General features: G+C 47.5%; 1 protein-coding gene across 1 annotated transcript in view; it reads left to right on the forward strand.

Moving 5' to 3' along the window:
- The window catches only part of Adamts17 (ADAM metallopeptidase with thrombospondin type 1 motif 17), a 308,973-nt gene extending 288,241 nt beyond the window's left edge, over positions 1-20,732 (forward strand). Inside the window, exons 24-25 of the mRNA XM_029535526.1 lie at positions 18,253-18,430; positions 20,563-20,732. Of these exons, the coding sequence (XP_029391386.1) occupies positions 18,253-18,430; positions 20,563-20,729 (345 nt within the window). The 3' untranslated portion in view covers positions 20,730-20,732. The remainder of the gene's footprint in view (positions 1-18,252; positions 18,431-20,562) is intronic.
- The last annotated feature ends 961 nt before the right edge of the window (positions 20,733-21,693 follow it).

Consider the following 21,693-nt stretch of genomic DNA (forward strand, 5'->3'; position numbering starts at 1 on the left):
TATGCAGGGTCAGCTGGGAACAAACTAGAGTTGAAAAGGCATAGATGGGATTCAAGAACTACACCAGAAGCTGTCCACCCCACCACCACCTCTGATGCTGCCATCATTGGGGCTAGGGGCTAGGAATATCACCCATCCAGATAGAATTTTTCCCATGGTTTTTCTTGTCTGCCTTCTTTGGCAAAGAAAGGTAAATAGGACTCCTCATGGGACCCCTGACCTCACTATTCAAGTGACTGGAACACTGTACATGGGTGCCACGAATTAGATGAAAAGTAGAAGTCTATTACTCTGTGCCGTCCTAGCCTCCTCAGATCAGTAGGACCCCATACTTGATGGGAGGCAACATCTACACAGCCAGTACCGCGAGTAGGTTGTGACAGGGGCTCTCAGAAGGTGTGTCTTCCACCCAAGTGCTGTCGAGAGAAGTGAGCCTGTCCCAGGGAGGTGATAGGTGGGACAAGCCACATACCCGCAGACCTAAGGATTACCACCTATATGTAAACAAGGCTTACAGAGAAGCCACCAAACAAGACAACTCTGGGGGTAAAAAGAAAGGTTTATTGGAGACTCAGAGCTGCCAGAGAGAACAGAAGGTGGGGAAAGCGTTGCCAGTTTCAAGGAGGTATGTCGAGGTAGGGAGAGGTATGCAAGGTGGAACAGCCTGGGAACTAGTAGGGGAGGTGCCTGGATCATGGGCCAGGACAGCCTGAGAGCTAGTGTCGGCATTTTGATCCTTCCAAGCTTACGTGGGTTAATAGGGAACCAAGATGCCCCATTTTCAGAGTTAGTTGGCTAAGGGGGTGGTGGGAATAACAGAAGTAATAGCTTTTCCTGGCAAACGGAAACCCAGTTCACGGGGTTTCTGCTGAGGTTAGGTGGTTATCCTTCTGTTTACCAATCAGGGTGTAGCCTGAGCCAAGCCCAGGATGTCATTTAGGACAGTGTCAGCAGCACCGCCATTTTGGGGGCCCACTTTGGACCTAACATTGCAGCCTTTTGTTTATTGTTAAGAACAACTGTACTCGCCGGGGGCGATGGTGGCGCACGTCTTTAATCCCAGCACTCGGGAGGCAGAGGCAGGCGGATTTCTGAGTTCGAGACCAGCCTGGACTACAGAGTGAGTTCCATGACAGCCAGGGCTACACAGAGCAACCCTGTCTCGAAAAAAGCAAACAAACAAACAAATAATAATAATAAAAAGAACAACTGTACTCATCTAGCTACTTCTGAATGGAGATGTCATGAGGATGTTCCTTAAAAGTCTGGAGTGCCAGTCAGTGGTGGGGACTCAGATAGGCAGGCTATGGTAGGAGACCTGGAGAGACTCTATCAAGAGCATCTGGTTTATGTTGGGTTATTTTACCAGTTCTCTCCTGAAACGTGGTTCTAAGTCCAGCTTCCTCCCTCTGGACGTGAAACAGCTCTCTTAGATGATACCCAATGAAACAGCTTGCGCATCTATATTTTATTTGGGGTGAACGAGAGCTGTATAAACCTTGGCAAGTGGGAAGGGGTTTTTCAGGTGAATTTAGGTTGGCTGGAGTTTAAGGTACCAGGAATGCCACATTTGCATGGAGAGGCATTCTAGGTGCTTGCTGGAACTACATGACATTCCTCAGGTAGAGGATGTGGATGGAGGTCAGGCTCCCCAGATAAGGTCAGACGGAGAAGAGGAAACCCCACTGCAAAAGGGAGTCTTCCATTTTGGGTGAAGCTCAAGGAGCTGTTTGGTCATGGTGACATTAATAGCAGGGTTCCCCAACACCGAAACAGACTCACTGATGAGATAGGGAGTCTCATACAAGAAGTATGGATATCAGTGGGCCAAGGAGCTGGAGGATCCCGGAGCTCCATCCAAGGGAGACCAAAGAGAGGGCCCCACATAGGAGTCAGGCCCTGGAGGCCTTGCTTTGTGGTCTGGCTCCTATAGGTCTTTAATCTTCTCTCCCACTTGCCGGGCTGGTTCACATGGTAGCAGCATTCTTCACTGAGGAAGAGGGAATGGCCAGGTCCTTTTTGGCTGTCAACAAATTGAGGGCTTCCCGGTTTTGTAGGCACACCAAAGCTAATGAGATGAGCTGGTTTGGGAGCAGCCTTAGTGCCAAGGTTGACTCCCGGATGCTGTCTTCCGGCTGAGTGGATATCTGTGTGGTACTCATAGGCTGTGGACAGACGGTAAAGCTAAGGAACTTGGAACGGGTCTTTATATCAAACTTATATTTGAAACTTCCAGGCCTGGCACTTCCGGGAAGGTCAGGAAGACAGAGAACATCCAGCAGGGAGGGTAGGGAGGAAAGTGCCCGACCTCAGGGAGGATAGGTGGTAGTTGGGCGAAGCTTAAGCTTTGGCGGTCCCATTGATTGACAAGGGATCCAGAGCCCACTTGAGCTGTGATGGGTGGGCCCGAGCCATGACTCCCCGATGCTTACATGAAATTTTGAAGTTGACAAAATGTGATAAAAAGGTTTAGATCTATCAGAAAGACCATGGTCTGTTACAATAATCTGCGTTGAAGTCCTCCTTGTAGAGAAAGCAGTTAGTAAATGTCTGCAAACAGTTGGAGCAGACTCATGTTTTGAGCCATAGCAAAAATAAAGCCTGAGACGCTATCAGCACAGACACACACACTCAAGACACGCACACTCATCTGTGATAAGACGGAAACTTCCCAGCAGGAAAGAGAACCAAAGGCATGAAGAACTTGAAGGCCAGAAAGACAGAAGTGTGAATATTCTTTCTTCTGCCTGCCATCCTCTTACCAGCACCTTAAGAATACTAGGCAGATATGAGTTACACAGCGTTATTTCCAGCACAATGAGAAACACTTTTAAAAAAAAAAAAAGTCTGTATTTAAGAAAGCAAAACAATTGAACCTGTGATGATGATAATTTTAATTATTTTTGAAAAAGCTTTAGCAGCCGGTACTTATAAGTGTTACTAAGACTAGATTATAACTTACCAGAATCTCATTGGTTAATGTGTTAAGCTTTGAGGTGTATCAGCTGTAAATCCCATTTCTCCCATACCTTAAATCACTTCCTCAGACTGTCACTACTTACAAAAACCTACTTTTTTCTCTCCACTCTGGAAACATCCAGTCATCTTAATCTTTTAAACTTTATCATTCCTTTCTAAGCAGTAGTGAATTAAACTGCTCTAAACTACCCAGCAGGTACACACACCTCCTCTACACCCACCCAAATGTTTTGAATTCACGAATGAAAACCACACACATATGCAGCCTTGTGTTTACATACGCCTTAAACAGTGCAATGGCTGCGCACTTCTAAACCTTCCCGTGGCTAGCACATTCTCCCCTCCCATATTCCTGATTTATTGCTTTCTAAAATCCATATTCCATCTCTGCTACCCTAGACCCAATGGGAAGAATGGCCTCTGGAGCCACTCTACTCTGACTCTTATAGGTTGTATGCTTTCTCTCCTGCAGCTCTCGGGCTTGAGCCTCCTGCTTCCCCATCATGGCAGTTCTAAAACCTCCTTCTCCCCATGGTCCTGGGAAAACTAAAGTCCCACCTCTGTCTCTCTGCCCAGCCACTGGCCGCTGGCAACTTTATTTACAAATTAGAGCCAACTGGGGGCAGGGACCCTCAGCACTGGACATGCAGATTCCTGTGTGATTTGGGGAGCCAAATTAACACAAATAGCATTAGAACCAATCCACAACACCTTTCTATCTAGAAATATTCAATCATTTGCATGGGTATAGGTGCATGATTATTAACAGCAGCCATTGAAAAGTGCGATGGTTTGTATATGCTTGGCCCAGGGAGTGGCATTATTAGGAGATATATGGCCTTGTTGGAGTAGGTGTGTCACTGTGGGTGTGGGCTTTAAGACCCTCATTCTAGCTGCCTGGAAACCAGTTTTGTCCTAGCAGTCTTCAAATGAAGATGTAGATCTCTTAGCTCTTCTAGTATCATGCCTGCCTGGATGCTGCCATGCTCCCATCTTGATGATAATGGACTGAACCTCTAAATCTGTAAGCCAGCCCCAATTAAATGTTGTCCTTATAAGAGTTGCCTTGGTCATGGTGTCTGTTCACAGCAGTAAAACCCTGAGACAAAAAGCAAGTCCTTTTCAAATTATCATTGGAGCATAAAGTATATAGTAAAAAGCAATCTTTAAAGTCAGTAGCAACAGCATGATAGTTCAGATTTTTTTAAATTGAAATCTGTTTGTGACCTCGCCTATGTCAGCAAGAAGCCTGTTATCTCCAGGGAAACACAAGGCTTGACTTTTAGACTTGAAAATAACTTAAGCTGGCAGATGAAGTGTTTTTATTCAAGAGACTCAGGTAAGAATAAGTTTTACCAGAGTGAACAGGAAATATGGATCAGGTGGCTTCCATATCAATTAAAAATGACCATCTTATCTACTAATCTGGATAGTTAACCTAAGGCTCCTCTGTGGTAATCTTGATGGAGTGCTGGGTGCCAAGGTCCCAGAGCAGATGTGAGAGATTTTCCCATAGAGGAGGAAGTTGGAAGAGTGACCACCCTTGGCAGGGCAGTGGGGATGGTCAGCCTCCTTCCCAGTGTCCAGCCTAACTAGTTTTTGTGGGTCCTAGGGGTGAGTGAGGGAAAGTGCAGTTCTTTGCCCAGTGACTGCTCTGGACACAGTTGAAGCAGGCTCCAGGTTTCCCTGGAGGTGGCCTGGGGACTGCTGTGAGAATCTGGTATTTCTTTTCATCATAGGAAGCCTTTTTTTTTTTTTTTTTTTTTTTTTTTTCATCTTTTCCCCGCTTCTCTCTCCCATCAAACCCTTTAGATCTCTCTGAGGTTTGAGAGCTGTCAGCTGGCCTCTGAAGTTCTTTAAGATACCTGATTTGGTAAATATTATTTACACTAAACAGACTTTAAGTTTACTTTAAACTCGTTTTCAGTTACTTGCCTCAGGCTTAACTTTAGCAACATATATAAAAAAAAAAACAAAAACAACTGTATGTAATGGAAGATATAATTTGGTCTTTCTTTCCAAATTTGTTTCCATAAATAAATTACATAAATATGTAGCATGACTACAAACATAGTTTTGAGCACATTAAATTTGATAATTTATAAGGTGACAGACCAATAACTTTTATGTTTTAATTATCTTTAGCAGTTTATAAGGATTCTTTATTTTATCTGTTACATTTGTACCTTAAAATTTATATAATATACATTTTATAAAATATCATCTTTATATAACACAGTTCTCCAAATAAGCTTGAGCTTAACCATGTTAGCAAAGACAAAAATGGTTAGATATATATATTAAGTCAGTTTCTGTTAGCCTGAATAGACCATTATAACCTTAGGGATTTATAAACATTATCTAAAATATATTAGAGTATGGTGTTGCCTTATTAGTCTAGTGAAAATAAAATAAGATAGGACATCTTGGAGGCCTGGTATTGTCTCCTCAGACAAATAAAAAAATAATTATTTTTTTCTAAACAAAAGTTATGTTCAAGTTACATATATTAGTATGCTATAGCAAGTAGAAATTACTTATATATAGATTTTTAACTATTAACCTCTTTTGCTTCAATTTTAAGGTAGCTTTTCTGTTTGGGGTTTTACGGGTTCTTTTTTTAAATGACACCTCCAATGCTCTACAAGTCCTGCAATAAAGAAAGCTTCATTCAGCAAGCACTCTAAAGTTATCAGTGACCTTAAGTAGGGGAACAATATAGTAAACAAAACCAAGAAACTGGTTAAGAGTATTCAGAGCTAAGCTTGTGTGATTATATTTAGCCATCAGGAACTTCAACTGGAACTCGTTTACCTCCTGGTTGTTCTCAAAATGTAATGTCTTTTTCCTGGGCTTTTCTGTTTTGTGTTCTTTCTCCCTGTCAGAGTCAGGTGACTAACTAGTCCAGGACAAAGGCTTTGGAGGCAACATGCTTGGTTCTAATGTGGGCAAACCAAATATCATCTCAAGAGCCAGCTTTTTAGTAGACTAAAACAGCATGTGATAACTCTTCCAATATTACCCATGCCGAAAAGGCATTTGAATCTCTGTAAGACTGAATCCAGAGATCAAAGGAAGGGACAAGAGCAGAGAGCAAAGGGCTTAGATAGGGTGAGCACTGAGAACAAAGAAGGCTTAGGGATAAGAGCTTTCTAAATCATTTGCTTATATAGGGACAGAAGTTGTTGCAAGTTGTAAGAATTTGGAAATCGGATGTGCAATTTCCTGGCCACTGAGACTGACTATGAAGTTTACATGGAAGCCAAACCATATCTGCAGTAAAAATAAGACAGTGTCATTTAATGATATCTGAGTCTGAGGGGGGAGAGATTAGACAAAGCAGGAGAGACGAGCCAACAGTCTAACCTTAACCGAGAAGAGCCCATGGTTAGCTAGAGGAAGGGAAAGACCGGGTGGCAGTAAAGAGCTCACGGGAGAATAGCAATTAGGACGTAGAAAAGACTTGGGAAAGGGGCCATAAATTGGAGTCCCACCAGAAGTAGGATCCTAATAGAAAAGAACCAAAGGCACAGGGAGGGTGACACCTTAAGAGGTAAGTGCCATAGAACAGTGTCTCAGTCCCCAAGGGCATCCCTGAGGGATTTGTCAGTGAGGCACCTAGGATCACAGTGGACAGGCATCTCTCTCCATGTGATGAGGTTCCCAGGAGTACATAGCAAGCTCCAGGGAGCAAGAGACAGAGCAGGCAGCTCTGAGAGGACATGTACCAAGTAGGCAAGGAGAAGCAAGTGGGTAACGGTAGAGAAGAAAAGCAGCCGAAGAGGCAGACTCTAAATCTTAGAGTTGAATGTGGTAAGGGACTGAAGCCTGCATAGGCAGATAATCCACATCCAGGAGGGTCTAACCAGAAGCTCAGTTCAGTTAGGAGGGACCATGATTTTAGAGGGTGAACAGTATCTCTCCCAGATTTCAACACCAGATGTAACAAGGGCACAGTGAAACTACCAAACACGGAGTTGGGTAGAAAGAAAGGTTTCCTGGGGAATCAAAACCTGTGTATCATTCATTCATTCAATATATATCTTTATTTACATTTCAAATGTTATTCCCTTTCGAGGTTTCCCTCCCCCCGAAACCCCCTGTCTCATCCACCTTTCCTCTGCTTCTATGAGGGTGCTCCCCCACCCACTCACCCATCCACTTCTACCTCCCTGCCCTGGAATTCCCATACACTGGGGCATCAAGCCTTCACAGGACCCAGGGCCTCTCCTCCCATCGATGCCCAACAAAGCCATCCTCTGTTACATATGCAGCTGGAACCATGGATCCCTCCATGTGTGCTCTGTGGTTGGTGGTTTAGTCTCTGGGAACTCTAGGGGGTTTGTTTGGTTGATATTGTTGTTCTTCCTATGAGATTATAAACCCCTTCAACTTCTTCGCTGCTTTCTCTAATTCCTCCGTTGGGGACCCTGAGCTCAGTCCAGTGGTTGACTGCAAGCATCAGCCTCTGTATTTGTCAGACTCTGGCAGAGCCTCTCAGGAGACAGTTATGTCAGGCTCCTGTCAGCAAGCACTTCTTGGCATCCACAATAGTGTCTGAGTTTGGTGACTGTGTATAGAATGAATCCCCAGGTGGGGCAGTCTCTGGATGGCCTTTCCTTCAGTCTCTGCTCCACACTTTGTCTCCATATTTGCTCCCATGATTATTTTGTTCCCCCTTCTAAGAAGGACCAAAGCATCCACACTTTGGTCTTCCTTCTTCTTGAGCTTCATGTGGTCTGTGAATTGTATCTTGGATATTATTTGGTGCATAGATGTTCAGAATTAAGAGTTCATCTTGGTAGATTTTTCTTTTGACAAGTATGACTTTCTTTTCTGGTCCAGTCTATTTAGAGTTCTATAGGCTTCTTGTATGTTCATGGGCATCTCTTTCTTTAGGTTAGGGAAGTTTTCTTCTATAATTTTGTTGAAGATATTGACTGGCCCTTTAAGATGGGAATCTTTGCTCTCTTCTATGCCTATTATCCTTAGGTTTGGTCTTCTCATTGTGTCATGGATTTCCTGGGTGTTTTGGGTTAGGAGATTCTTGAATTTTGCTTTTTCTTTGACTGTTGTGTCAATGTTTTCTATGGTATCTTCTGCACCTGAGATTCTCTCTTCTATCTCTTGTATTCTGTTGGTGATGCTTACATCTGTGACTCCTGGTCTCTTTCCTAGGTTTTCTATCTCCAGGGATGTCTCCCTTTGTGGTTTCTTTAAAATTTCTTTCTCCACTTTTAGATCCTGGATGGTTTTATTCAATTCCTTCACCTGTTTGGCTGTGTTGTCCTGTAATTCCTTAAGGGATTTTTGTGTTTCCTCTTTAAGGGATTCTGTTTACCTTTGTTCGCCTGTATTTCTTTAAGGGAGTTATTTATGTCCTTCTTTAAGTCCTCTATCATCATCATGAGACGTGGTTTTAAATCCAAATCTTTCTTTTCCGGTGTGATGGGGTATCCAGGACTTGCTGTAGTGGAAGAACTAGGTTCTGATGATGCCAAGTAGCCTTGGTTTCTGTTGCTTATATTCTTGTGCTTGCCTCTCTCCATCTGGTTATCTCAAGTGCTACCTGCCCTTGCTGTCTCTGACTGGAGTCCATCCTTTCTGTGATCCTGATTGTGTCAGAACTCAGAGTCCAGCTGTCTCTGGGATCCTGGGATCCTGGGATCCTGAGATCCTGGGATCCTGAGATCCTGGGCGTGTCAGAGTCCCTGGGAGTCAAGCTGCCTCTGGGATCCTGAAATCCTGGTGTGAACAAGCTCCTGAGATCCTGCTGTGTCAGAGCTCCTGGTAGTCAAGCTTTCTCTGGGTGTTGCAGGGGTCAGTGGGGAGCAGAACTCTGGGTTTGCTCCGGGCATGGGTGCACACTGGAAGGAACCTCAGCCTCTCTGGCTGGGCAGGTGTCTGTGTTTCCCTGGTTCCTGTGAGAGTCCCATTTATGCTGGGTGTCGGGAAAGATGTTGTGGCCTCAACTGTGATCTTGAGTGTGTCAGAGCTCCAGTGTTCCTAGGTGTATCCCACCAGGCTATGTCTTAGGGGCAGATAGAACAGCAAACTGTGTGGGAAGCCTTCCTGGTTTTAAGGACAAATGTGGGAGAAAGTGTCTAAGCCAGAATGTCCTGAGACCTAGAATAGGGAACTAGATGCCCTACTGCCAGAACTAGTTGGCTGGGAGGTGGAAGGGAGTGGGAATAAGGGAAGTAATTTTTCCTGACAAACAGAGACCCACTTCACCGGGTTTCTGAGGACTGCTGAGGTTAGGTGGTTATCCTTCTGTTTACCAATCAGGGTGCAGCCTGAGCTGAGCCCAGACTGTCATTTAGGACAGTGTCAGCATCTCCGCTATTAGGAAGTCACTTTGGACCTAATGCTATATATGTTTACAGCAGCTGGGCCCCTCAAAGCTCTGAGTCTGGGAGAGGCTGGGCAGGCTCTCTCTGATCTGGATTCCAACAAGCAGACAACCCTTTATTAGAGTCATGAACAAGGAACATGCTTCATATTCCCTCCCATCCATGCCCTTGGTACTGCCATTGCTATGGTCTGCCACAGCGTACCTCCAGGGATAGAGTAGCACTTTCTAGAAAACAGTACCAATTACAGATTCCACTCCACAGATTCAGAGCCTATGTATTCAGTCCTGGGGAACTGGGACAGTTAAAACAGGAGGGTCAGAACAGAAGAGGGGGAGACAGAGAGAGAAGAAATGGGGTCGAGAGAGGAGCTAAGAGGCCAGGAGCAAGCCAGGAAACCAAGAGACATGTGTAGTCAAAATGGCTGGGTTATATAGGAGTCAGAGAATCTGGGGTGTGGGCTGAAAAGTTCAAGGTAGAGGGTGGGGTTTGCCAGCCAGGATGACTCTGTAACAGGCAGGCACCAAGGGAGGCAGGTGGCCAGATTCCCCTTTGATTTGTTAAATAGGTACTTCAGTTAGCCATTTGTCCTGAGTTTGAGACTTAGTACATGTTAAATCTCCTACCAAAAGGATCAAAATGACAATTGGCAGACAAATGACAATATGACAAATAGCAGACAAAATGACAAGTAGCAGAGTCCCCTCCGAATGAGCTTTCTTCATGTACAGGGCCTCTAAAAAGTCCCAAGGGAGCCTTCTCTACCTACCTGTCTACAAATACCCTGGCCTCCTCCTGTGAGATGGGCAATACAAAAAGTAAAATATACAGAAAATATGAGCAGTGTCTTAGTTCAGGTTTCTATGGCTGTGATGAAACACCATGAAGCAAGTTGAGGGAAAAGGGTTTAGTTGGTTTTCACTTCTATATCACAGATGATCATCAAAGGAAGTCAGGACAGGAACTCAAATAGGACAAGAACCTAGAGGCAGGAGCTGATGCAGAGGCCATGGAGGGATGTTTCTTACTGGATTGCTCAACCTGCTTTTTTATAGAACCCAGTACCACCAGCCCAGGAACATGACCACCCATTATGGTATGAGTGAACGCCCATTATGGTATGAGTCTTCCCCCATCAAATACTAATTAAGAAAATGCCTTACACCAGATCTTATGAAGGCATTTTTCTCCTTTGAGGTTCCCTCCTTTCAGATAACTCTAGTTTGTATCAAGTTGACGTAAGACCAGGCAGTATGGCCCCACCCCTCACCTGGGCAGCACATTAGAGCTGGCCCTGGTGGTTAGGGAGTAGGTAAGCCAGCTCCAAAGATGTGAGAACCGATGAGCTGGCCCCTACCTGGCTACAGCACCCTAATGCAGAAGAGCCAACTCTTAGGGCATGGCAGTAGGGAGCTTGCCCCGCCCCTCACCAAGGCAGTGCTAGAGAGCTGGCCTCCATGATGTAAGGGTAACCTTGCTTGCTGCCTCAGTCAGGAGAATGGGCTAACCAACTAATCTACCACCCAAGCCCAGATTCAAAGCTTTGAGTTGGCCCAACCCAACGTCTACCCCATCTAGGAATTGCTGGGACCAGTCCTGCAGATCCACAGCTGCAGGATCTCCATCACATAGGGCATCAACAGGATAATCAAGAGGAGTCCTGGTGAGGATCCAATATTGACAGTGTAGCAGAATTCAGAGGCCTCAATCCAGTCCAGTGACTCAGCACCATGAACATTTTCAAGTAAAGATGCTTGGACAAAACAATACACTGTGGGACACACAGCAGCTTCCACCATGAGATGGGTTTTCTTACTTTTTACTTTTTAACTTTTATTCTTTGTTTTCTTTTAGGGGAAGGTTGCAAGGGCAGAGGGACAGAGAGATGACTGGGATTGGGGTGCATGATGGGAAATTCACAAAACATCAATAAAAGTTAAAAACAAAACAAAACACTAGCCAGCAGTGATCCCAGGGGGACACAAACATTGTGGTCAGGATGCTTCCAAGACCTGGAGCTGTTAGACACTTTCCTGTGCTCTTGACAAGGTGAGAAGGGCTGAGGGTCATGGCCTTAGAAACGACCCAACAGTGTTAACTGAGGGGTATTTACAGAAAGTTCTTCTGCCCCGGGCCACTTCAGAGCCTCTGCTTGAGTTGCTGGGGTCACTACTTGCTGTGGACCTGTGGCCACCTTACTGTGACTCAGCCAGCACTGCCTGAGCCTCTGCTCTGCACTGGATCCCATGCTCACCCATGGAGATGCAAATGGTAGGCCATTCCATGTGCCTCCAGGGTCTCCTGACCAGCACAAGGCTATGCTAAGCCCCAAGAGCAGAACAAAGAATAAGTGTTACCTTGCAAACCCCAGTCTTGGGGCGCGGTGAATGAGGTGCTGGTGGAAGATCATACTTATTTGGGCAGAATCCTTGGCAGAGCACATCACTCATGTGACCCCATTTGACCCTCACGGCCATCGGTCCCAGGTTTCTAGATGCAGAAATTGGGGCTCACATTGGTTCCTAGCCTGTCTGCAGCTTTCCTGGGGGTTCCATGTCTCCCCACTATTAAAGATGGAGAGGACAGCGATAATGGGAATCTTCTGCTCTCAGAGGAAAGACTTAGAGCTACCATTGCAGACTCCTCTGCACCAACCTCTGAGGACTTCGAGGCCCTTGTAAGGCATGGGCAGGTGCTATGCTTTCAGACTTCCTGACTGTAAAGACCCAGCCTGAGTCCTCCGGGGTGTCAGGTTGCACATTCAGAGTTAGGGGAGCCTCCAGCCAAGCTGAAGGGGGAGGGTGTGCGTGAGTGCATGGGTCTAACTTTTCCTTCCATGTCAGAGTTAGCACGAACATTGTGAAGATTTTCATTATTGTCCAGACCAGCTATTTCAGGTTTCAACAGCTGCCCCCGGGGTTTGTGCTGTTCCTGCCAAATCTGGAGGGAAAACTGTCAGGAAAGCCTTTGAAGAGCTTCTGACGTTTCACCAGCCAGGCACCTTTCAGGCAAACAGAAAGTGGAGCTACTGTCAGGGATCCTGCTCCGTCTTTACCTTCCAGAACCTACTTCTGCTGCCCTGGGAGTTCCTTCCTCCCTCAGTCTACCCAGAACCAGTTCAGCCTGAGCTGAACTCCTTACCCCAAATAAGCTCCCACAGGATACCATTTCTCTCATAAGATGTTTTAAAAAATAATAATAATAACAAGTCCTGGAAGCATCCCATTAGAATGTTGTGTTGTTTACAGCTGGTTGCAGCTAAGAATAGAAGAGTTGTTTCTTGCCAGGAGGGTGTCACAGGGCAGAGCCTCTGAGCAGGAATGGGGACCTGACTCCTCCCTGCTGGGGGGTGGTCATAAGACTCATAGCTCACACCCTGCCTCTGAAAAGATGGCACCTCATTTTCTACAGGTGCATTTATGGAGCACCTACTGTGCGCCAAGCACATTAGGCTATTGGTTATTAGCTATTAGTGTGAGAACTAACCAGAACATCCCTAAGCCCCGGACATTGTCAACCGGTGGGTCCTACTGTAATGGCTATTACAGTCACTGCCTTTTGAAAGACTCCAAGCAATACTGTTGCTGCACGGTGTCACAAGGGTCCGGTAGCCTGTTTCCAATCCTGTTTGCCTAAAACTCTCTACCCAAAGAGAAATCCCCTTTTCCTAGTCCCTTTGTAATGTCCTTTAAAAGCCTATGAGGAAAATCCACGTTTAATCTCCCTTTTTGCCTGTGTCCTGACTTCCGTTGTTGGGGTAGGGTGTTTTTAGTTTCTTGTTTTGTTTTGTTTTGTTTTGTTTTGTTTTGTTTTGTTTTGATGATGCTGTGGATGAGGATAAAAGCCGGGTTGTCCTCCTGCATGCTAAGCAAATGCTCTACCACTGAGCCCCAGCTCCAGCCTGTAACATCTTTATTTCACTATTGTGCCCCCACCCTGGCACCTCTGTCTCAGGTGTCTTTGATTCCTGCCCTTCCTGCCCACGACTGACAGTGTGGTCACCAGGCAGCAGACAGTGTGTTTTATAGCTGTTTGTTCCAGAAGGGACAGGAAGAGAGCTGTCCTTCACGGGGCCTAAGGATGAGCTTCCCTTCATGGATTTATGGCTGGTCTACTTGTGTCTCGGTTTAAGTGCGTCTCGGGGAGCCACATTAAATACTGATGAAATGGGCCACTTTAAAAGGGGGGGTCGGTGGGGGCAGCCTGGGGAGAGCCTCAAACAAGACCAGAGCTGTTTTTATAGATGTGTTTGCTTAGATTGTAAAAGCCTGGAAAAAAAAAAAAAAAAAGGCTTTTAGAGCACGGCTTGAGGCAAAACCTGATGCTATCAGGAGTGCCTGTCATCTCTTCCGTGTTTAATTAAGTCTAGGGCCTCAGGGGAGGTCACAAGAATGGAATCCACAGCAAGTCTCTGTTCTCAATAACTTGAGCCTGGGGTCCCAGGAAGGTGCCATGCAAAAACAGCTCCTTCTCTGCCCGAGTGGCCCCTAATGATGCTCCTGGATATCTGGCTGAGGGAATCAACCAGGAGCTAGATCCTCCTGATAGGGACAGCTAGCTCAAGGGTACGAAGGAAGATGGCCACCTCCAGGTGTGCCTGCTCCAGCCTCCCGGCCAGCAGCTTTATCCTTGGCCCTGCCTCTGCAGCTAAAAAGAATTGCAGTTCTAATGTTTGTTGAGACCTATATAATATCGCAGACTCCTGTAGGGTCCCCTGGCAGGCCCATTTCCCACCAGCCACTCCCTGAAATGATAACCATCTGCCCCACAGACTCCCTGCAGAGAGATAAGCTGTGTGGCTCCTAGGTTAGCCCTCCCCCCCCCCCCAAATCAAAGTACAGTTGGTGTTGAAGGCCATCGGTGGGAATTCTCCATTCCCATTTATTTCCTGAGAAGCCTTTTGTACAGAATACCTAAAAAGAAAAGTTAACCCCAGAAACATTATAGGACTTCCTGCAGTAAAATCCTTAATGCACTGTCTTCCAAACCTGCACATCAGAACACACTCCTGTGGACACAGGCACACAGGAAGGTATTACTTGAGAGGCAGACTCCGGGTTAACCTTCTAGATGGATAAACAAAGGTCTCAATGTTCACAAAAGCTTTTCCAGGTGATCTGAGGCAGGAGAAGGCCCCCAGTCACCCTTGGCTGTGGGAACAGTGCCCTCTAGGACTCCTGGTAAAATCTGGCAAAACTCAAGTAAAATCCTTCCCTAGGGCAGGGTTTGCAGGACCTCCAGCACAGGGACCCCCGCTCATGCTTGCCTTGTAGATGTCCCTGTTCAAGAACTATAGCGACATCATCCATTTCAGGCTTCCCGGAGCTCTTTTTACAGACTGGGAAACTGAAAGCTATATCAAACGTGCTAAGGAAAGAGGCTAAGTGTTGGAATTGGGCTATCCCTGGCCACCCATCACGTCTCCATTCGGTACAGTATAGGGCAGGGTGACCTGGGGAGTGAGGCAGCTGACCTTAGAAAGACCCTTTCCGCCGTCAAGCTCAGGGCCTGAATCGGCCTCAGAATTTCCTTGTCACATGTACCTGCACACTGGCAATGGCATAGGTGCCAGCCCTGGGCTGCTCTTAATGAAATCCAAACCTTCAGAGGGACTGCTCATCTTCAGGGTGCCTGTGGGTGCACATAGGTGCACAGAGGTGGTCCTCGTCGCGATCTGAGGAGAAAGGCGTGCCCACGCTGCTGTGGTCGGTACAGGTATCCCTCCCTCTCTTCCAAAAGCAGACCCAGCTGCATCAACTCCTCACAAAAATAAGGTTGGCTCTACATCAGTCACAGTTCTGCCTTGCCCAGGAGCAGAGTGTTTTCATAACTCTGTGAGCAGTTTTATCCAGATGTCCATTCTAGCAATAGTGTCCTATGAACAAGTCACATGACTGTGCGCGCATCCATGCATTCGTGTGTGCTCCCTCAGGCACACATACCATAGCATACGTGTGTAGGTCAGAGGAAACTTGGGGAGATGGGTTGTCTCCTTCAAGATGTGGGTCCTAGGGACGAAACTTGGGCCCTTAGCAACAAGCAATTTTACCTCCTGAGCCATCTTACCGGACCTAATTCAATTAACCTTGAGTATTAGGCATCACAAGCTATTTTCTTTCTCTAGAATTTTTAAACTGGGCCTTATGAACTCACCACTGAATCAGATAGCAGTCATGTGCGCTACAGTGGGATATTTGCATCATCTGCGCTACCATCTCCCCTGCGACACCTGTGCCGTTTGTCAGGGCACGCATAGCCATTGCAGTCTATCCTCACTGAGAGACACCTTTTGAATGGGATGCTTCCTCGGGACATTCTGGCACACACCTTCATGTACATTTGCATGCGCTGGCCTGGCTTTGCTCTGTGATGGATTGATTCGTCACCTGATGGGATGGCTCCAAATTAGTGTGACATTGTATAGACATGGCATGGTACCAGATGCTGTGGCTTTGCTATGTCCTTGATTTGACTGCTCTGACAGTGCCACTGACCTGCCTCTGACCTTATTCAAATGGACTCTGTAGGGATGAGTACTTTTATAAGTGATCTTTATACATTTTTTAGGCCATCTCTCTTCTTTGCATTTATGAGATCCTGTCTCCACCTCGGTGGCAGTTACACAGATGAGTGGCCTTTTCCCAAACACTCTGGCTACAAAATATTGGAAGGCATGCCTCCTTGCTGCCCCTGCACTCAAAGCAGTTTTGATCTTACAAAAACATTCAGCGGTATTTTGACGGGAGACTGCCATGGCCTCTTCTGAGCACACCTGTCAGCTATACATAAATTCAGCAGTGCAAGCTGCAGCTGGCTGTCATTCTAGCTTAATTATGCTTAGCTGGATATAAATACATGATGGCTTCATAGGAAGAGGCCTTTGCCTTTTCTACAAACTCAGGTTAAGTCGGGGGGCTCACATTTCCGGATACCCACTGCGTCCACCTGAGGAACTTGAAAATAAAAAGGTGATGTCCATAGTCTTCCCTGATATATTTTTTGCAGAGGTTGGGACATCAGGGTTTTTTTTTTTTTTTTTTTTCAAAGCTTACCGGGTTAGCCTTGCAGTCAATCCTAGCTTCTTGCAAGATAACCCTAAAAAATGCATTGCTCTAGTTCCTGCCCCATGATCAAGGGTTCCCTGTTAGTGGGAACCTCCTCCCATGACCTCAGCACCCCTCGGACATCCATGTCCCCTGGAACTCCTGAGGTTAAGGCTAGTGCCTAGAAATCTGCATTGGTGATGCGGGGTGAATTCTCCGGGCTACAAGAAGCCTCTGGTGGGTGCGTCTAGGATACAGAACTGGGCATGAAGCCAGGAGTAAGGCCAGCCTTGCATGTCAGGGAGAGAGAGAGTCTGAACTGGTTTGAACATGCTGTGGTGGCCCAGTGGGGAGCTGCCTGTACTTTAGCACATGTTCTGTGATTTGAAGATTGGTGATCTTTCCAAGCAGCGTTCCCTTGAATGTTTACACTTGGAAGTGCCAACACCAGCATGACTCTGCTTGTTAGACAGGAAGGCAAAGTCCCCAGCTCCCAGAAGTCCCTCTGAACGGGAGCCGCCAAAGCCCACCTGGGCAAAATGGTACCACCAATGCCTCCATGAGCCTGTGACTCCCATAAGCTCCCAGGAAGGCCCTCCTTCTACTCGAGGGGGACTCTGGGAAACACCTGGCTTTCTCTGCACACGTAGCAGTCTTCTTTCCCCTACCCTGGGCGCTGTTATTAACTCCAGCTGGGCTGCTATGCAGCCTGGGCCATATTAAAGTTTTGCAGAGTGTTCTCAGTACCCCATAAATCAGAGAAGTGGGGGCTCTGGTGACACCAGATGAACAAGGTATGCACGTGGCTGTGGTTCTCTACTTGGGAGCAAACCAACTTAGTGGAGCAATGGTCCCAAGAGTCCTGGAGAGAATATGAACCAAGGGGGCCAGGTTTGGGGGGAGGACCAAACTACCTTGGGAAATACAGTCATGTGCCACTATAAATGGAAGGGACTCAGAAAAGCACCGTTAGGGAAATTGGTCCTTGTATAACATGGAGGGCGTTTCTGTAAACCTCAAGAGGCAAGAGTACTGTACCTGGACTCCCCTTGCAGCCACAAGATGCCACAAAGACAAGATATTGACAACTAACTCTTTTCTAGGTAAAACTGTACTCTAAATGTCATGTGTGGTAGATGCAGCCAGGGACATTGTTTATCATTATCAAATACGTCATCTTGCTCATAGCTCTGTGCTATGTCTTTTACAGACTAGTAGAGCAGTTGTGTTTATGACAGTGTCACCAAAACATGGGGCTGATATCCCCTGGTTCGCAGAGAGCAATCTCAGCATCCTTGTGTTCTGATCAAGACACCAGTCTCATCCTGGGTGCCCTGTCCTCAGTACCTTACCTAATCACTTCTGTATCGGTGACATCACTAGGACAAGAGACCTGACCAAAGCAATGTCACATTTCAGGTTTCAGGTGGGAGTTAAAGGTAGCCAGTCACACAGTGCCAACAGTCAGGAAAGAGGAAAGCCATGCATGCCAGTGCTCAGCACATTCAGTCCAGGACCTCAGCCCATGGCATCACGCCACTCACACAGAGGGTGGCTCTTCACCTCAGCCCAACTTAGACATTATTGCCTCCCGGAGATGCCCAGAGATGTGTTTCCATGGTGATTCTAAATCCCATCAAGTTGGCAATCAAGATTAAGCAAAGCCTCAACTCCCTCTATCAGCCACTGAGGGGTTAGGGACTCAGTATATGCTTTGGTGAGGAATAAGCTTGCCCTCCTATAGCATTCTTTTAACAAGTAGTGAGCGTTCTCGACATGCAGATATTGCGGGCCCCTGGGAATGACATGCCCGGGAGCAGCTGTATGGGAGGGTCATGTCACAGACCCTCAGCTCAGGCTGTCCCTGTCTCTCGCAGTGCTCATCCACCTGCGGGAAGGGGCTCCAGTCGAGAGTGGTACAGTGTATGCACAAGCTCACTGGACGCCATGGCAGTGAGTGCCCAACTCTCTCAAAGCCAGCAGCCTACAGACAGTGCCACCAGGAGGTCTGCAATGAGAAGATAAATGTGAACACCATCACCTCCCCTCGCCTTGGTGAGTCCCTGACCCCGGTTTCTGGGTGCAACTGTCCCCCTGTGGCTAAGCCAGGAAGCCATCTTCTTTGAGCACTAAAGGGGCTGACATGTGTTAGGACTGAAGAAGGTTCAGAGGTGTTTGGCCATCCCCCTCACATTTCTGCCAACACAGGTAGATCTCCTCAATCATGCACCAGTGTGTGAGGTGGGTGAAGAGCCAGGCTTTGTAGGGTTATGGGGTCCCACATTCACTCTGCCACAGGGCACAGCCACTGGGGAGGCAAGACGAGGGGAGTTGTCCGTGCTTACCCCACACTGTCACCAGGCAGGTGTGGGGCCATAGGGAAGCCCCAGGACACTGCTCCAGGGTGGGGAAGTGTGGTCTGAAGCACGGGACAGCCGGAGCTGGTTCAGGAGTGCCTAGGCCTATGACGAGGCTGGGGCTGTCTGGCTCTCAAGCTCTTGGACACCTAGCCACAGAAGAGCTAAGAATGGAGTGGGGATCTGGCCCAGGACTGTGGGAAAAGAGGGGTGCTCCAGCTGGTCCCTTGGGGAGAGTCCTTGGCTTGTCAGCAGCAGTTGGCTCGGGCGTGATCGCGGCTGTGGCTGGGAGCACAGAGGCCTTCTACAGAAGGTTAGACAGTAGCTGTAGGTGGCGAAGGCCTTCTCCATGGCTCCCCAGGGCAGATCCCGATGAAAAAACACAGTCCCTGGTTTTAAGGCATTTATTGCCATGGCGGAAAGTGGATGAGTAAAATCATACCCCACTTCTCAGGGTGGACCTGAAATTAAACACCTTTTGCAGAGAGGAGTGTCTGGGAAGGAAAGCTTATTGGCTAAGTCCTCCAAGCCTTTAGGTACCTCATTAAAATGGAGATCCGTCTTGAGCCTGTGTGACCACAGGTCACATTCTCTACAAGTGGAGGGGGCTTGGGGCATTGCCCAGCCGTGACTGATAGCCACAAATCCCTGGGGGGCTGTGGCTAGTGACAGGGCCCTGGTGCCTGGGAACAGGCGGAAGCATCCACTGTCCCTTCAGGGTTTCCGGGATTTCTAGCCTTAGCTCAACTGGGAGGGAACCAGGCTACCTTTCACAGACCCACAGTGCTTCTTTCTAGAATGATCCCATAGGATATCTGCATGGGCTCCTCTGTGCCGTGATGGGTCTGCACACAGGCAGGGTGGAAAGGTTACATTTTTTTTGTAAGCAGTTTGACACTCGGTACTCAGAACTCGACTGCTTCTGTAGCCACAGTCCAGCCAGCGGCTGGGATAAACGAAGGAACTTGTAATACATTGACAAATACCAAAGAAACTTAAGGAAGGGGTTATTCTGGCTCTGCTGTAAGGGTACACACTCCATAGCGTGGGGAAGTCATGGTGGACAGGCAATGAGATGAGTGGTCACGCCGTGTCCACCGTCAGGGAGCAGAGAGAGATGCACGCTGCTTCTCAGCTTGCTTTCTCCTTTTTTATCCATGTCAGGCCCCCAGGCATGGAATGGCTCCACCCACACTCAGGATGAGTGTTCCTACGGCCACAGTCAACCCACTCTAGCTAATTCCTGACTGACATGGCAAGAGGCTGTGTCTCCTGAGTGAACCAAGCCCCTGTTAGGAGCACTCGGCACCCTACCACCAGGAGCTCCTGACCTGCCAGGAAGGACTCTAAGCAGCGTCCCCCTGAGTGGTGGTGGTGGGGGGGGGAGCTGCTGAGCTCACAGAGGTGACACCCGTGTCTGTTGCCAGCATAAATCTGCTTGGTATCTTTTCAGGGACCTCCGATGTACAGGAGGACTAAGAACTTGAGGGAGATGTGAGCCACGTGTTTACCCTTCAATTTGGCGCTTTTGGTGGATCCTTTTTTTTTTAAAAAATGTCCTCTGTTCCGTGTCAGCATGTTTTGGAAATGCTGACAGAAGCTGTGCTGTCCATCATAGACCAGTTCCTCCAGGATCTGGAGCAAGTTGTCTGTTGTCTCTCAGTCAGGGGACTGGATGGGCTGCAGAGATAGAGCCATGGGAGAAACGTACCATTCATATAGCCCTTAGAGGTCCAAACGTCTATGCAAGGCTAGTGTGTACTTGAAGATAATGGGTCACATCCGTGTATTTAGCCAGGACTTTAACCTCTGTGTCCTTTCCACCCTTAGCCGCTCTGACCTACAAATGCACCCGGGACCAGTGGACGGTGTACTGCCGGGTCATCCGAGAGAAGAACCTCTGCCAGGATATGCGATGGTACCAGCGCTGCTGCCAGACCTGTAGGGACTTCTACGCAGATAAGATGCGCCAGCCGCCCTCTCCGCCAAGCTCGTGACAGACAGACAGCGCAGTACTTGCTCGGTGCTCTGACTCCAGGTCTGAGGCGTGGCAGTTAGTGAGTGGAGAGCCCTCACCCTACCCGAAAGCACACCAGCCCTGCAGCCAGGACCCCCAAAGCACTCCTCTGCTCCCACAATAAGGGCGCCTCAAGAATCCAGTTGCCTAGAGCTAGAGAGTGGACTTGACATTGCCATTAGTCCTTTGAACGTAATATATTGTTAACAGCCACTGGATGGCTTTCTAAGGAAAAACTACACAAGAGTCATAAAATAATTTTGATTTCCAAGCTCCTGTGTACCTCAAAGGGGGACACCCCTGGCAGATAAAAATTACACACACACACACACACACACAGAGAGAAAGAGAGAGAGAGAGAGAGAGAGAGAGAGAGAGAGAGAGAGAGAGAGAACACATTTAGAGCGTCTGCGCAGGCTTTCTGTTGACATTTGAATTCCTCAGGCTTGATGTAGCTTTGTGGAAATGAGATACCACATTAGAAGAGGCTCTGTCCTGAGAGCAACGCCCTGATCAACCACCTCTGCTAATGGCTTCTCTGGAAGAAGGATGAGCTGCCTTCCTATGAACACGAGAATCAAGACTTGGTCTCTGCCCATCTCAAAAACATAAGTCTCAAAAATCCTTAGAAATTGCCTTAGAAATCTTGCCCCTGGGAGTTTAAATCTAAAATAGCCCAACAAGAAATCCACTGCCATGCAACTCTGCACACCGCCCGTGTGGGAGACCATGCCCAAAGAGCTGGATTTGGGAAGAAATCTGCTTTCAGAGCTCAGCTGTGTATCCCACAGGGAGACTGGGAGTCTCTCTTCAAGGTGCTATGAAATGGGACATGCATGGTCCACGGGTTGCTTCCTGACATGAAGGTGCCCTCAACTTCCTCAGGGGTGTGCTGGCTCTCAGTCTGCCTCCAGGTGCATCCACTCTGGCCTGCACTCCCTAGG

This window comes from Mus pahari, chromosome 1 (genome assembly GCF_900095145.1).
Source record: "Mus pahari chromosome 1, PAHARI_EIJ_v1.1, whole genome shotgun sequence".
In the NCBI taxonomy this organism is placed as follows: Eukaryota; Metazoa; Chordata; class Mammalia; order Rodentia; family Muridae; genus Mus; species Mus pahari.